The 16,373-nt window shown below is 41.0% G+C and overlaps 1 protein-coding gene across 2 annotated transcripts in view; it reads right to left on the bottom strand.

Annotated features, from left to right (window-relative positions):
• pcdh7a (protocadherin 7a) overlaps positions 1-16,140 on the bottom strand; it is a 68,068-nt gene extending 51,928 nt beyond the window's left edge. The window contains exons 1-4 of one of the 2 annotated variants that reach the window (XM_015044348.1): positions 15,648-16,140; positions 13,567-15,483; positions 10,419-11,592; positions 533-1,315 (exon numbers count right to left, since the gene is read on the bottom strand). In XM_015044348.1, the coding sequence (XP_014899834.1) occupies positions 533-1,315; positions 10,419-11,592; positions 13,567-14,963 (3,354 nt within the window). In that variant the 5' untranslated portion in view covers positions 14,964-15,483; positions 15,648-16,140. Of the gene's footprint in view, positions 1-532; positions 1,316-10,418; positions 11,593-13,566 lie in introns of both variants that reach the window. The other variant, XM_015044349.1, reaches the window with a different exon arrangement.
• Between the last annotated feature and the right edge of the window lie 233 nt (positions 16,141-16,373).

The following is a 16,373-nucleotide window of genomic DNA, read 5'->3' as shown; positions in this document are numbered from 1 at the left end:
ACCAGCTTTTTTCCAAACAAAATGTAAATTCAACTTGAACAAAAAAAAAAAAAAAAAAAAAAAACACACACACACACACACACACACACACACACACACACACACCCACACACACACACACACACACTCAATAAAACATGGTGGTGGCAGGATCATGCTATGGGGATGCTTTTCATTACTAGGGCCAGAACAAGACATGGCTGTTCACCTAAAATAATAGGCTGGTCAAGAAAAGCAATATTTAGAGCAGAAGTCTAAGAGCCATAATTTTTTGGCTTACATCTACACAAAGTGTGGTAAAAGTATACCACACTTTTTATGACTTTATGTAAAAAAATATAAAATTGTTCCAGTTCACAATTATGCACTACTTTGTGTTAATGTATAGAATAAATTTCAATGATAAACATTATAATATGTGGTTGTAATGTACTGAACTGTAAAAAAAATTATTTTCCAGGGCACTGCCAACTGAGGGAAGAGACTCAAAGTGCCATTGGGAATCCACACCATCCCACTCCAGAGGTCCTACCTGTTTGCTGTACTTGTTTGCAGCCTGGCAGCTGTAATCTGAACACTGGTCCGATCCCAGGGACATGGCATCTGCGTTGCCACTTCCTCCGGTACTGCTGCTACTGGAGCCGGCACTCCCCACACACCCACCGCTGCCCACGAAGGTGTTGGAGGGAGGCAGCTCCTGGACCGCCTGGTGCTTCTTTCCCTCTGCCGGGGGCGAGTGAGGCTGGAGATTCACTGCAGGGAGAGGTGAGCTGGACTTGTAGTGCCTAGCCAGATCGGGGCTTGACTGGTGTCTTCTCCCACCGCCCATTCGAGGGCTGCCAGGATCACCATCCACAGCGCAGTAGCGGGCTGCTAGGCGCTCACTAGCACTGCTCAGTTCCTCCTCATCATCATCGTTGACGTGACGACGCAGGCCGTTGACTGTGACGATGCCGCTGTATAGAGATCTGTCCGATTTCCCTCCACCTCCAGTTGTGCCTCCGCCGCCTCCGCCACGTTTATCTCGCCGCGGTTTGCGACCACGGTCGGATCCACTGCCTCGGCTGACTTGCGGTTGAGCCCCCGTCGGACTGAAGAAGTCTTCCTCTGGCTCCTTCTTTCCGGCCTCGTAGCCATTCTTGCCCTGCGTGCCACACTGCCTGGCTGTGACCACAAGAAGAATCACCAAGATAACTGCCGCTGCTCCCGCTAGGACCCCAATGGCAACGCTGAGGCGCTGTTTTCCCAATGTACGTTCACTGTCTGGGTCCCCGGCAATGTCTAAAGACAGTGGGGCCATCAGGCTACGGGCCACCTTGGAACAGAAAGAAAAATAAGATAAACAAGATTAAACAAACTGCATATTTATAAAAGCAAAAGAAAAGAAAATCCCAGAATATCGTTCTGAAGAGCTGGCACAGTTGGTGTGAGCCACAGAGATACATCAAACAGCATCTTCATCGTAATTAAACTTATCATTCTGTTTAGTGTGGGAGCTTCTCAGTTATTCCCAGAAACATAGAGTGTCACTAAATATGTAATTGCTCTTGCCTTCGAATTGCAGCATTTCAGGTTGCTCCTGTAATTCTGCAAATTTATCATATCACATCCACAGCAAGTATGAGGAATGTATTGGATTAGACCGCATTAAATCATATTTGAGAAAAATCAGAGGAAACTTTAGATCCTGAGGTCGGGAGCAGCTAGAGAAGCTAAATAAGCAAAAACAGTCAATAACTGTGAAAATGAAGGCAAGAGGCAGACTATGACTTCATCCTGAGGCACAAACACATCTACTGTCTCATCAATAAACAATATCCCTTTTGTAAGCGATAGTGTAGGCGTGGATTGGTTAAGGATTTGTTTTCACAATTTTTGCATCGAGAATTCAATGGATGGAGTAAAAGGAGGATGTTTAAAACATGTAATGCTCTATGTAATGATTTTTAAGCTCTTTTCTCTTTGGGCCTTCTCAGGGTCTTCGGTTTGCTTTGTAAGCTAACAGCTTTTTTGTTGTAAATCCATTTCAATATCTATAACAAGAACATATTCAGTGTGTTTGTTTGAGATAGCACACACACACACACACACACACACACGCACACACACACACACACACACACGCACACGCGCACATACACACACACACTTCTGATGGGTACATTGTAGTGATTCCATTCATTTTAGTAACATGACTGTTTGACTTGTCTAACTTATTAGCCATTATCTGAATATATTCCACTGTGAAAGGTTTTTTCTTCTGTTTTTGCTTTTTTGTCAAACTAAAATGATCACCAATTTTGTTCTTTAAATCAGATAAAGATAAGCTGAGTGAACACAAAAAATTGTTTTTAAACAATTCTTTAATTTCTGATAGGGAAAAAAAGAAAGTTATCCAAAACTAACCTGGTTCAATTCACCCATCTTAATTCTGCACCCAACCAGAAAATCCCAAACAACATGTAGACATCTGTTTGTAACCATAAGCTCTAGAATATTTGGGCTACGCCATAAAATACACAAGCATGTCAATTAATGAAAAGGTAAAAATAAAAATAATCATAAAAATATGAATTAAATTATTACATTAATAAATAAAATGGTGCTAACCTTAAACCGATCATTCATGCTTCTAAACTCTCCAATGTAGCCAAAGTAAAAACAATTCTACAAAGAAGAGAGGGTCAACATTTCTGCACAAGCAATGTGAGGAACTCATTGAAAGTTTTCACAAATTCTTTAAAGCAGCTGATATTGGTGGCACGATTAGTTATAATATTTATGGATCTTTTACTTTTTGACAGATGACCAAATTGGTTTATATACCGTTTTTCTCTTAACAAATTTAAATTATTTTAAAAGTGCTTTTGTTTTTGCTACCATTACCTTTTTGAGATCAAACTTACTCTGATGTTTTGACATTTTAAAGCTGGGGTGCCCAAGTCCAGTCCTCGAGAGCTTCTATCTGCCAACATTCAGACATTCAGATGCATCTCTGCTCCAACACATCAGAATCAAATGGCTTGATTTCCTCATCACCATGTCATTCAGTTCTGCAGAGGCCTGGTAACAAGCTATTCATTTGATTTCACTGTGTTGGAAAAAGAATGCACCTGTGAGTTGCAGGATAGGAGCTTTTGTGGGCTGCCGGACTGGACTTGGGCACCCCTGCTTTAAAAGTAACAAAGAAGAGGAAAAACAGAAGAAAGATGAAAGGGAGGCTAATACATTGTCAAGCAAAGCAGCTGCTCCTTTTCTAAGCCTCAACTCAGACCTCGCACCAGTATTAACCAATAACCCACAACCCGAAAACTACATTTGAGTCAGCACCAGAAAAGACCTATTGGTCGTCGGGTTCATTAGAGGAAATTCAAGGTGAATATCTTTTGTTTTCCAACGCCATAGGCTGTGTAAAATGCTTTAAAAGAAAAAAAGCATTTTCTTTTAAAGGCATAAAAGACAAAAAAAAAATAAAAAAATAAAAACCAAACATAAGACAGAAAAAAGAATGTAAAAGGCTGTTAAAATAACAAAGACTGCTAGTGGGGTAAAAGGACATAAAAATACAAATACAACCATTTGGGTCAATATGTGCTAAAAGTCAATTAAAAAAATATGTAGTCAAAAGGAATTTAAATTGCTCCAGAGTTTGTGGGTTATACTAAAACAAAAATGCACTCATTACATAGTATTGTGATTTCCTTGATAAAACAAACATTCGGAAGAATAAGAAAGTTGAGGAAATCATTATGCAGATACTTTAATATCGATGTCCTCTCATTTGAGCAACACTATTTTTGAATATCCAGAACATAACCAAACCCCACTCCTGCAGAAAATAACAAACCATATCTTTTGGCTTAACCTAATCCAGACATTAACCCTAAAAATGATGGTAAACTCGATAAGAACAGCGCTTTGATCATTATGGTTTTAAGAAGATAGGCCAATGAAAAGGTCCTCCAGTCAAAAATAAAAGAATATGCTCACAAAGACAAGCTTGTACATTTGTAAAAGGATCATTAAAACAATGTTGGTTATGCTGAAATACAAACACACTCATTAAACACTATTGTGTGCTTCTCAACAGGAGAAATCAAGGCTGTACAGTTTTATTTCAGAAGATAACGTGTGAAAAATGTGTTCGTAGGAGTCATTATGTACATATACCCAAACACGAACTCAGACAGCGATGCCTGTGCATGGTCTATATAAATACACACCAAGTGTAAGCTGTCCGTTAGCGAGACGACTCATTCCGCAGCCTGCACCTTGTCGGGGAGCTCAAACGACAAAGACTGTGGCCTGGATAGGTGAGGAATGACAGACTTATAATCCCTGCTGCAAATAAGACTGGTGGTAATAAGGCTTGCGGGAACATACAGGAGAGTGACTGAGGCATCGTGCTTTGAAGTGGCCAAGTAAAATAACTTCTGCACAAGCTGCAGTATTAGTAATACAGCAGAGAATTTGCTTATATGCCTGCGCTGTGGAACTGGCTTATTAGATTATCTGAGACAAACACAGAGGAGCTACATTATTGCCCTCTCTTCCTCTTGTTCCCCCCCGAGCTAAGAGTGACACTGTGTTACGTTCATTGTTCCAGCCCCATCCATCTGTGAATTAAGTTAAATTGTTAGTGAGTTGTGTTTGTTTTAGTCCATTGTTCTGCTTCCACTGCAGAGGTGCTTCTCTGCCAAGCTCTGCTCCTCCCATCACAACCCCTCTGCTCCTCGTGGTGCCTGCAGTATTCCTATCCATTCTCATTCTGCTGGGTATGCGTCGCTTTATTTATTTATTTTTTTTCCGCACACACACTATGTGACAGTTCAGAGCAAGTTGAGTGTGCAGACATAAATAAAGCATAACCAGTGTTGGAGGGTACATGCGTGTGAGTAAACTCCTGCATGTGTGACAGTGTGCAAAAAATGCAGTCCAACATCAACTGCCAAGTTCAGACAACTTCTATGTGTCTATAGGTGCAGCCTTGGAACCATATGTTTCCAGGGCTTCTGATGCGTTCTGAAATCCCAGTGGATTCTTTGATTCTGCTGTGTGTGCTTTCTTGTCGCTGGACTTAGCATGGCTGTCTCTCTGCTCCACTCTCCAAGGACTAGGTCATTGATATGTTACCACAGATGCTGGAAGTATGACTGATGCAGTGCTTCTCTCTCTTTCAAACAACAAAGAGCAGTTGTTTGAACGCAACACAGGAGGAGTTAATCAAACACGTAGAAAAAAGCTTATGACAGAGACTCTAATCCAAGAACAAATACACAGATTTTCTACACATTTCTATGTCAAAATTCTGTATGTTCGGAGACTCCATATTCCGCCATTCCCAGTTCATTTTTGCCAATATTTGTATAAAGGATAAATACAAAAGTTCAAAAGTGAATATACCTCATATTTCCTCAGAGGGCATGGTTTTGATGGATAGATAGATAGATAGATAGATAGATAGATAGATAGATAGATAGATAGATAGATAGATAGATAGATAGATAGATGAGTGCAAAATTCGATGAGTGGATTTAGATTATGAAGCAGGAAACAAAAAGTGGAGATACTGATACGATCCCCAACTCTGTTTTCTCTACCATGCTTATCCAGACATGTAAACTTGTAAATGAAATTTCAGACTTTTCCAAATTGCACAGGATCCCTGAATACAAATAGAAAAGCACCAATCACCTTAGCCATGCAGCCCGGCTCTGATAGGCAGAGTTCCTCAAAGGTATTCAAATGACAACAATGACACACAAGGTCCAGAATGTCAATTTCCACTTTCTCGAGCTCAAAGCCTTCAGCATAATATTACAGATAATTACCAAACATGTGGTTCACCCAGTACGGTTAGATAGAAAAGAGCAGAGTAATTTTCTGCTGCCGTGGTGCAGCGGTAGCAGCCGTTTTCGTTCCCTAATTGCATCTGGCATCCGTCCACCACCCAGTTTGACTTCATTATGAGATGGAGGTATTCTGTCTTAAATGACTTCTACTCAATTACGCCACAAAGTTCCTCCCTACAATCAAACTAAACTGTGCATGTTGTACTCAATGGCAGCTTTCAGACCAGCTTAGCCATATTACACCCTATTGTTTGATTTAATAGCCGCAGCCATTTAGGCACGCTGCAGATAATTCTACCTCTTACTAAGTATTCTCTTCTAATCCTCACATCCTTGATTTTTCTTTTTTCTACTTTTCAGTGTCACACGCATGAGGTGCTCTTCCTAATAACCAGTGTGATGAAATGTTACAACTGCTATCTGTACTAACTTGCTTCTCTTTCTTTGAAAGAATCTGAAAGGCTCTCACTGAAAGACTCTTAAGTGAAACGTAGCCTCATTCAAAATAAGGATCATAGTTCCTCATAAATCTCAGAAAGCGGTTTTAGCTGTTTCGCTTTGTGACAGTTGGCAAACCCTACAAGGTGTAAGAAGCAAACAGATTTTTACTGAATGAGTGAGTTCCTGGAGATTGTAATCTTTGCTGCCTTTGGGAGAACCTCAGGGCATAAAATAAGTCAACCAGCAACTTCCAACATGTGTCCACATTCTATGATACAAACATTTTAATTGTTTTTTTTTTGTGTGTTCTTAAAGGGAGAGTATGATATATATATATATATATATATATATATATATATATATATATATATATATATATATATATATATATATATATATAAACTATGATACCTTTATTATTTATAAAAAAAATACTGTATATATAAAATATTACTTACAAGAAATTTGACTTTGTAATTCAATGTCTTGAAATTGTCTTAAGAAACTCCTGCTCTATCTGACACTCTGCCTTCAAGACGTCATCATGGCATGGCTCCTCTATCAACACTTTAACAATGTTTTTACCAAGAAGAAGCAGCCCAGGATGAGCTCAGCAGATGTGCAGATCCACCAGGTATTTGCAAGTTGTTGCTGGATAGTCTGCAGGAACTGAGTGAGGAAGTTGCAGGGGTGGGGTGCACTGTGAGGCGGAAGCTTGGAAGATTAGAAGCTGCAGCTCTCGGGAGGAGCTTTGTCAAAGGTGTTGCTCACTTCCACTAAGTGTTTTGCGGAGCTTAATGGGTGCCACAGAGGATCAAAGGATTTCTCAAGTAGGCATGAAAAAAAAAAAATAAAAAAATCAACACTAGGTATTGTTTTTGATGGGAATAATACCGTAACATGACGTGAGGCTCAAAAAGAGGATTTTACATAATACTGTCTCTTTAAATAAAATGACTCTTTGACCGGATTTCCAAAACTAATGAGAGCTTCGTCTAGCGTCTTTGTCTTGTGGCAAACTACCTGTGGGACTTTGATGCCTTTCTTTCAGCAACTGTGTTGTTGTCGTCACTCTTCTATTAAGGTCAGATTTGTGGAGTGCAGAACTAATAACTGCTCTGCCACAAGTCATTTAGTAACCAACGGCTTCTTGGTTATCTCTCAGAAAAATGCTCTCCTCCAGTTGCGGTGGAAAGCCATGTTCTGGAAGGGTCGTACCTGTGCAACACCTTTTCTATATCAAGCTGATGAATTGAACGATACTCCTTAAAAATAATCAAAGATGGGAATGCTGCTTAATAACCGAACCCTGCATTAAACCTCCACAACTTTATCCTGGTCGGCTGTGTTTTGTGGTCGCGCTCCATACAAACCTCTAAGCCCTTCCTGGAACAGCTGGATTTATGCTGGGATTAATACACAGACAGGTCGACTTCTGTGGGAAGTTGGAAGCACTTAATTATATCTCAGGTTATCAGATTACAGAGGCTAAATACAAAGGTGTGCCACCCTTTTTAGACTCAGTAATAATTAAAAAAATAAAACTAAGTATTATCACTGAGAATGCATCCAATGCATTCTCACTGATTCTGCTCACATTTTTCGGTCATTAACTACTTCTGCTATCTTCAACTAATTGTGCTAATTCATATATCGAAACGTTCTGCTTCTTCTGGAGATTTCTGCTATGATTTTTGCTAAAATTCACTATTGTACTTTTTTGAAATAATTGCCCTTTTGTGCAAATATTTGCCCCACTGAAATACAAGGTGGGATTCTCACCACCTTGTATAGTAACTGATGATTTTTGAACTTTCCATGCTTTTTGACAAACAAAATGATGATGTTCATACACATTCCACTGTACAAGAATTATTTATGCATTAAAATGTAGCCATGTATGTTTACTTTAAGGAACTATTACTATCATTGCTACAAGTCTAAATGTTTTCTGTCAAACTCTACTGGAGTACAGCCATGTCACACCTTCTCCTATTCTTTCAATGTATTTCTGTCTTGTGCTCTGTTACTATCTGTGTGTCAGCATTCTGCTTGTCTACCTTTCTGTATATGCCTTCTGCTTTTACTGGTTTTACTGTCTTCCAAGGTCTTCTGTAAACTTTAACCAATTTTAGCAATTCATATATCTAAATATTCTGCTTTTTGTGGTAATCTGTGCTTTTTTGTTGTGTTTTCTTTTCAAATATTTCAGGTTTTATACTAATTCCTGCTTCTGCTAATTTATGCTTTTTGCAAAGTTTCACCTTTCTAGTTCTTAAACTAGTTCAGGTTTTATACTTATTTCTGCATCTGCTAATTCATGCAATTTTTTGCTATATTTTACTTTCTCAACTCTTTCAACTATTTCATGTTTTATACTAATTTGTGCTTCTGCTAATTTATGCTTTTTGCTATGTTTCACTACTCACTTATTTCAGTTTGCATACTAATTTATGCTTCTGCTAATCTATGAAATTTATTTTGCTATGTTTTACTTTTAAAATTTTCTAATATTTCAGGTTGAATTCAAAATAATGCTTCTGCTAATTCATGCTATGTCTTTGGCTGAATTTCACTCTTTAGCAAAAGACTTCTACCATGTATGACTGTAGCTTTATTCTGCTTTTTCCCCTATTTCTTATGCTTTGTTCTGCTTTGTTCTGCTTTGTTCTGCTGTGTTTTGCGTTCTCTGCAGCAATCATTCTGCAAATATGCATTCTTACGGCTGTTTCACTAGGAACAGCAATTTTTTTCTAGTTTTACTTCCTCTTCAATAATGTTCTACTTTGTGGTGGCCACATAAACCCCCCCCCCACAAATTACATTGAAATGTAGCTTTCTCATAAATGTCTCCAAGCTACTACAGAGTTAAAGTCAGGTCTTTGCATGCACATACCTGGCAAATGAAGACCTTGTATACTTGTAGGAAATACGAGCAAAATGTGTTCAAAACCGAGTCTTAAGTGCAACTCAAAACCACAAGTGTTTTGTTTCAGAACAAACAAAGGAACTACAAGGCCATTGAGACAATTTAATTATAAGTCAATACAAATTACCTGTTTTTCACACCAGAGATTAAGCTTTAGTAATTATAACCTGCCAGCATTTATAGCTTAATTGAACATTTTTAAACCATAATTGGAGGCAGATTCAATTAATGCGAGAGCGGAGCAGAAGGAAAGATTTAAACCGGCAAGGCATAGGCTGAATTGGAACACATAATGTTCTAGTTATTTCTAGTATCTCAGTAATGTCTCTGAGTCTTGTCAATTACCTCTGCAGATGGGGTGGCTCTTTCAATTCAGTTCTAATTCTATGTTAAAGTCTTCTGTTCAAGGAGACCACACAGACTCATGCAATAATGATGGAAAATACTTTTAGAGATCCCTTTTCCATTTTAGTAAAAAATTAGTTTTGCTAAACAAATATTGACCCTGCTGTGCTCAGAACTGGATCTAACACGCTACTGACCTCAAAACCTAATCAATAAGCAGGAATATAGAGAAGAGACATTTCTTTAGCTTGAACTTCTATTCAAATGTTGAAACATACTTGAGCATGCTCTATTACAAGTCCAAACTGGGGCAGACTCATCTCCCTCCCTCTTGCTTCTCCTAAAGACTTAACCCTAATGCTCTCTCACGCTCCCTCTTGCTCTGACACATGCATATACACACAACCACACCTAAAGCTCTCAGCTCTGAGCTCAATGTACCATAAAAAAGAACCACTTCAGTCATAACAGTTATTTTAACCACAAAGCCATTACAATAATACATACCGGATAAAGAACAAGCTCCAGGAACAATCTAAACTACAAAGCAGATTGCCAGAAGAAAAAGTGTTTTCAATCTTGAACAAATATACACAGAATCATGTGCCCAGTTTTTGTTGAAAACCACAACACTGTGTAGGCTGCGAGATGTAACGTTACCATGTAAATAATGTTACCAAATAAATAATTTGCACAGGAACTATCATCACCACCCTTCAGCAGTATACAAATAAATATGACAGAGAAACCTCCAATAATTCCTGAATATTACAAGTTGTTTAAAGCTTGTATGTATGGGTAAGTATTTAGAAATCTGTTTGCAATAACATATACTGAAGCATAAAAATTACCTGTGCATCCACCAGGGTGGCATTTGCCAAGCTCTCATTGATGAAGACGTGAACCAGTGCGGTGGCACAAAGCGAAGGGATGCCACTGTCGTTGACTCGTACAACCAGGCGATGAAGACCTTTGTGGCGCCGCTCCAGAGGCTCTGCTAGAGTGATAACTCCATTGGTGTGGCCAATCTCAAATAGTCTGAATGGATTTCCCCCCACTAATGCATAGCGAAGGTCAGCGTTTGGTCCAGTGTCTGAGTCTATGGCCGTTACAGTCCTGACAATGGTGCGAGCACTGCTGGCAGGTGGTAGGAGGGTGTAGGACTCATTGGCGGGAGACGTAATCGAAGGCGCATTGTCATTTTCATCTGTCACAAAAAGCGAGACTGTGGCAGTGGCAGTTTTGCGGGGTTCCCCTCCATCCACAGCCCGAACACGGAAGGTGTATGTGGAAAGCTTTTCACGATCAAAGGATGCAGCAGAAAAGATTGTTCCGGTGTTGTTCTCAATGGAGAATAACTCTTCTCGCTCATTCCTGCTATCTTCTCCCTCCGCCTTGTCCCCCATCTTTCCATCTGCCCCGTCTACCTCTACGAACAGGCTGAGCTCCGCGTTCTCACCTTCGTCTGCATCGGTCACTGTAACCATGCCGACTGGACTGTTGGCGAGCAGGTTCTCCTTTACATAGAACGTGAAGATTTCTTGAACAAACTTTGGTGCGTTGTCATTGCGATCAGTCACTTGGACAACAACGGTTGCAGAGCCTTGCAGAGAGGGCGTTCCTTTGTCCTTTGCAATTACTCGCAACTCATACCTCTCTCTTTGCTCACGGTCAAGAATCCCTGTAGCTCGGATATCTCCATTATCTACATCTATGTAAAAAGGTCCGTTAGAGGCAGGATCCAAGGAATATGCAATTTCAGCATTTTTTCCACTGTCTGCATCTGTGGCTACTACAGTGACCACCCTTTCACCAGGTCCATTGTTCTCAGCAAAGTGGACCTCCACATTGCTCTGGGCAAAGACTGGAGCGTGATCATTGATGTCTACCACCCGCACCATCAAGGAACTGTTACTGGATAGACTGGGGCTGCCAGAATCTACTGCCACAATGGTTACACTGTACTCTTTTGTGGCCTCATAGTCCAGCAAGGCTGAAGTATGTAAGAAATATTTTTTCTTGTTTCTGTGGAAACAGATGAAAGAAAAGATATCATCAGTACAGAAGCTGCTTTAAATGGAAACAATATCCGTTTTGTTCCTTAATGTGGTCAAACAAGGTCACTGCCATTCACCATTTGGTTGTTCTTTTGATGTTAAGTGTTTTCTTATGGTGTGTGACACATTATGAAGTAGTGAAATATTTGCTAAATTTGATTTAATTAAACTCAGGGTTATAATGTATTCAAACATGTCCAACTAATTTAAAAAAAGCCTTCTGACATATTTGTTAGTAGATTTCTAACTGCTAGAATGTGATAATAATGTTTTGAATGGTGTTTTTGCTTGCTAATTGTCTACAAATGTTAATAAATTAAGAAACTACAGTTAATTATTTCATTTAATCAAAAAAATATTGATTTAAGCAAATTATTTAATAATTTGTTTTGCTTTAGCATAAAATCATTTCAAAGACCAAGAATGATTGCTGTGATCTCCTGAGACATTCTTAGTAAAAAAAAAAAAAATCTGTGACTGTGACATTTTAACCAAATTACCCTATTGATTTTGATAGAACACTCACGTGATCTGAGCTTTAGTGATTTTCTTCAGTGAAGGAAAACCCCAGGACTGAAAATCACAAGTCTCATTGTACAGGTCTTACAGTGTTTGAGGGCAGTTATTAACCCAAAAGGCACCGTGACTTCTCACCCTCACGCCTTTAGGCAATGTTCTCACAAATGACTGAGCTTTGACATTTGGAGTCTGTGAAGCAAAAGTGACATTAAAAAATGTAAATCCCTTCACCTCCATAGATATTTCTAACCAAAGTTTACAGACAGGATGACAGCCTAACCACTCTGTAGTATTAGCAGATGAGTGACATTGCTGTAATTCCCATGCAGTTCTTGAGGCACCTCTCTTTAAAAAACAGAGGGCAGGGTACAAGGGTGTAAAAATATTGCTTTCTCTGAGAGGAAATGGCAAAACTGGAGAACAGATATTGTTTAAAGTTTATATGTCAAACGCAATACTGTTCTTGTATGTATGTAAATTTCCACTTTTAAATTCATATAAGTTGCATACTTCTCTAGGAAAAGGTTGAGTCAGGATCTATTATCTGGTTATTGAATTTATAAGCAATAGTGAGAATGATGGTCAATTACATTACAGTAAACTAGATGTAGAACCAACTGCTCAGAGAAATTTGTACAAACTAGCGGTTGATCATTTTGGTAATAATATCAAATTATTATACCCTGTTTAAAACATTTGCTGGCAAATCCAATATGGTACTTCCACAATTACAATAAGTGTAATCTCTCATTTTTCATTAGAGTTTCTACATCCTTCCTTAATTTTAAACCAATCATTTTGAACTTTTTTGAAGCTTCATATCTCTCAAAAGGTATACATTTTCAGACACATGTACTTTGAGGTATCTCAGCATCTTCCTAGAAGATTTAATATCAGTTGCAGACTTATTGATTAAATGCAGTGAAGGAATTAATAACTGAAAGCCAGTGTGGGTTTTATAAATCTGTTTGCAACTATTCAACATACACAAATCAGCCATAGCCTCTGCTAAAAGTTAAAGCGTTATTGTGGCACCTGTAAGTGGCTGGGATAGATTAGGCCACGGGTGAGCTTTGTGTTCTCAAAATAGATGTGTTAGAAGCAGGAAAAATGAACAAGTGTAAGGATTTTTGCAAGCTTGACTAGAGCAAAATTGTGATCGCTAGACAACTGCATCAGCAACTTGCTCTGCATTGTACAATGTTGTGAACCAGCAAAAGGCTCATAAATGAATATTGGCCGATCAAGCACACAAGTTACTGTAGCTCAAATAGATAAATAAAGCAATGTAGGTACTGCAACAAAGGAGTCACGATATAAAGAGCATCACAATTTGTTTGGTCGGGTTGTCCGTCATGGACATAATGTTATGCTTGATTGATCCAGAGTGTTACTTTGAAGGGTTACCTTTAGTTTAGCTTACCTGTCAAAGGCTTCATCTGCAGGTGGGGGTGGGAGTAGTGTCTCGCCTGCTGGTTTCAGAGTGAATGGGACATCTCCTACCACAGTGCAGGTCACTGCCCCGTTCTCTCCCTGGTCTCGATCTGACACCTGAACCAGAGCGACAGGCGTGTCCACCAGAACGTTCTCTGGCACCAGCGCAGCCCCGTCCCGTACAAGGATCCGTCCGATCTTTCTGATCTCCACAACTGGAACATTGTCATTTTCATCCCGAACGGCCAAAACTACTGTGGTGCGATCGGTCCGTGGCGGCTGACCCCGGTCCCTGGCCATCACTGTAAACTTCAGCTGGGCCACCTCTTCCCTGTCAATCCTGTGAAGAACGCTCAACCAACCAGTTGCCTCATCCAGCCGCAGGAGCCGCCTGACATTTTCCGTAGCAGCTCCAAAGACGTACTCCACCTGCCCGTTTACCCCGATGTCCCAGTCAGAGGCTCTGACCTGGAGAACAGGCGTGCCTGGAGGAGCATTTTCAGTCATCTCAGCTTCATACGTGGACCTCTCAAATTGTGGACTGTTGTCATTCACATCAGTTATAGAAACCCGGAGCAGAGCTTGGGAGGAACGTGGTGGGTTCCCTCCATCTCGAACTTTGAGGACAAGCTCATATGAGTCCTTCTGCTCTCGATCCAATGTGCCCTTCACAATGAGCTGAGGCTGCTTCTCACCATCTGGTATGTCTGCTACTTGCAGCTCAAACACACTGCTCCTTGCTCCTCCTCCACTATCACCATTTCTGCCCCTGCGGTCTAGTCCATCCACTCTAGTAATGGGGTTTCCTCCTGCTGTGCGCCTCGTTGAACTTGACCCAGCTCCATTATCTTGGATAAGTTCATAGCGGTCAATGCCATTCTGCCCAAAGTCCCTGTCTGTGGCTGTGGGAAGCAGGTACAGAGTCCCAATGGGGCGATTCTCCTCGACTGAGAGCTGCAGGACAGGTGAGGGGAAGGAAGGCGTGTTGTCATTGATGTCTGTGATGACAACTCGACCTTCGAAGAGGTCTACCCAGCTCTGCAGCGGTCCTATGACTGACACCTCAAAGTCCAAGAAGCACTCATTCTCATCGAAGATCATCTGGCACTGTGGGAGCTTCTCTCGGTCTATGCGCTTTGGGCCTGTGGTCAGCTCACCTGTCACGTTGTCGATCTTGAAGAATTCTGCGCCACTCTCCAGGGCAAAGGTGACGTCTCCGCTGCCAGTGCCCGCCGTTAAACCCAGGTCGGCGGCCACGCTGCCTATCCTCACATCCGGCGGGCCCTCCTCCGCCACCCGGTACCGGAGAGCTGAGTCGGCAGCCGGTAGCTGAGTCAGCAGCTGCAGCAGCAACACCACAGAGTGCACTGCACCAAGGCTCGGCATGGCTCCTTTTTGCTTCCTTCCTCCTCACTCCCCAGCTGTGGGCTCCTCTCTTAGTTTATTGGTGTTTTGTGGTCTGGTGCAGCTTCACAGCGTGGGTGTCTGATTTATCCTTTCTTACCTTCTCTATCGCTCTCTGCGGACTGCCGCCTGGGGTCCGGGAAAAAGCTTCAGTGTAGTTCACTTCAGCAGATCCTTTCTTCCTTTTCTTTTTTTTTAATTCTCTCCTCCTACACTCAGTAGTGGGTTTTCAACTTCTATAAAAACATTTCTGCATTCTTACTTCCTTCTTTAAGCCGTAAGGATGTAAAAAAAAGAAAGAAAAAAAGAAAAAAAAAGTCCATCATGCTTTCTATTAATCAACCTGTGATTAAATCCGCTTCACTCTTTACATTCTCCTTTAAGCCATAGGAGCTATCCTGAAGAGGCTCTTATCAATTTATAATGCCCATTTGGAAGTTCTTTTGATTCCAGTCACACTCGGGACAGAGGCTTTTCAGATAGAAACTGCAATGCAGCACCACTACACAAAAGAAGCGAGAAAAAGAAGATTATTATTATTATTATTATTATAAAAACACCAATCAGTTCGGGGTGAAAACAGACGTTCAAAAATTATCACAAAGCTTTGCTTGCGAAAAAAAAGACGCTTCTGCTGAGTCTTTTTTTTTTCTCTCTCTCTCTTACCTTCTGAACCCTCCGCGTTTCCCGCAGTGGAGCAACGTGCCAAGCACTCAGATTCCTTTACGCAAGTTAGAAGAGGACGAGAGCGAGTTTCTTCAAATCGCTTTCCCGCACCAAAATAAAAGAAAAAGAAAAACTGTTGTGTCCCCCTATTTTGGTGGGATTGCCCCGTTACTCGGCATATATTAGAGTATTCCGTCCTAGGGATGGATGGGTAGATGGAAGCAAACATGCAGCGGTGGTGGACCGAGAGCAGATGCGTATTTCTTCCAAGAGTCCCGCATTCTCTCTCTCACTCGCTCACTCCTCCTCCTCCAGCTCTTTTTTTCCCCTCCCTCTCACCTGCACTGCTCGGGACTGCTGCTGCCTCCGGTCTCCGGTGATGCTGCAGTCTCTCTCTCTCTCTCTCTCTCTTACACACTCTCTCTCTCTCTTCTGCGCTACTGCAACATTTTCGCCGTAACTCGATCGCCGAGCTGTAACAGGAGAGGCAGCAGAGGCGGTGTTGGGTCGCTCTCTATCTCTTTCTCTCTCTCTCCCCCTCTCTCATTCTATGTGCATGGGTTCGTGTGTGTGTGTGTGTGTGTGTGTGTGTGTGTGTGTGTGTGTGTGTGTGTGTCGGTTACAGGGGACAGACCTCAGCCCCTCTCTCCTGTCATAGGAAGATTAAATGGCTTGCTGTCCCGGCCGCTGACAGCTCCTGGTGGGGAAATATCTTTATTCACATAT

This window comes from Poecilia latipinna, unplaced genomic scaffold (assembly GCF_001443285.1).
Source record: "Poecilia latipinna isolate Pla-1442-1.1 unplaced genomic scaffold, P_latipinna-1.0 Scaffold672, whole genome shotgun sequence".
Classification (NCBI taxonomy): domain Eukaryota; kingdom Metazoa; phylum Chordata; class Actinopteri; order Cyprinodontiformes; family Poeciliidae; genus Poecilia; species Poecilia latipinna.
This window is presented reverse-complemented; position numbering and strand designations above follow the sequence as displayed.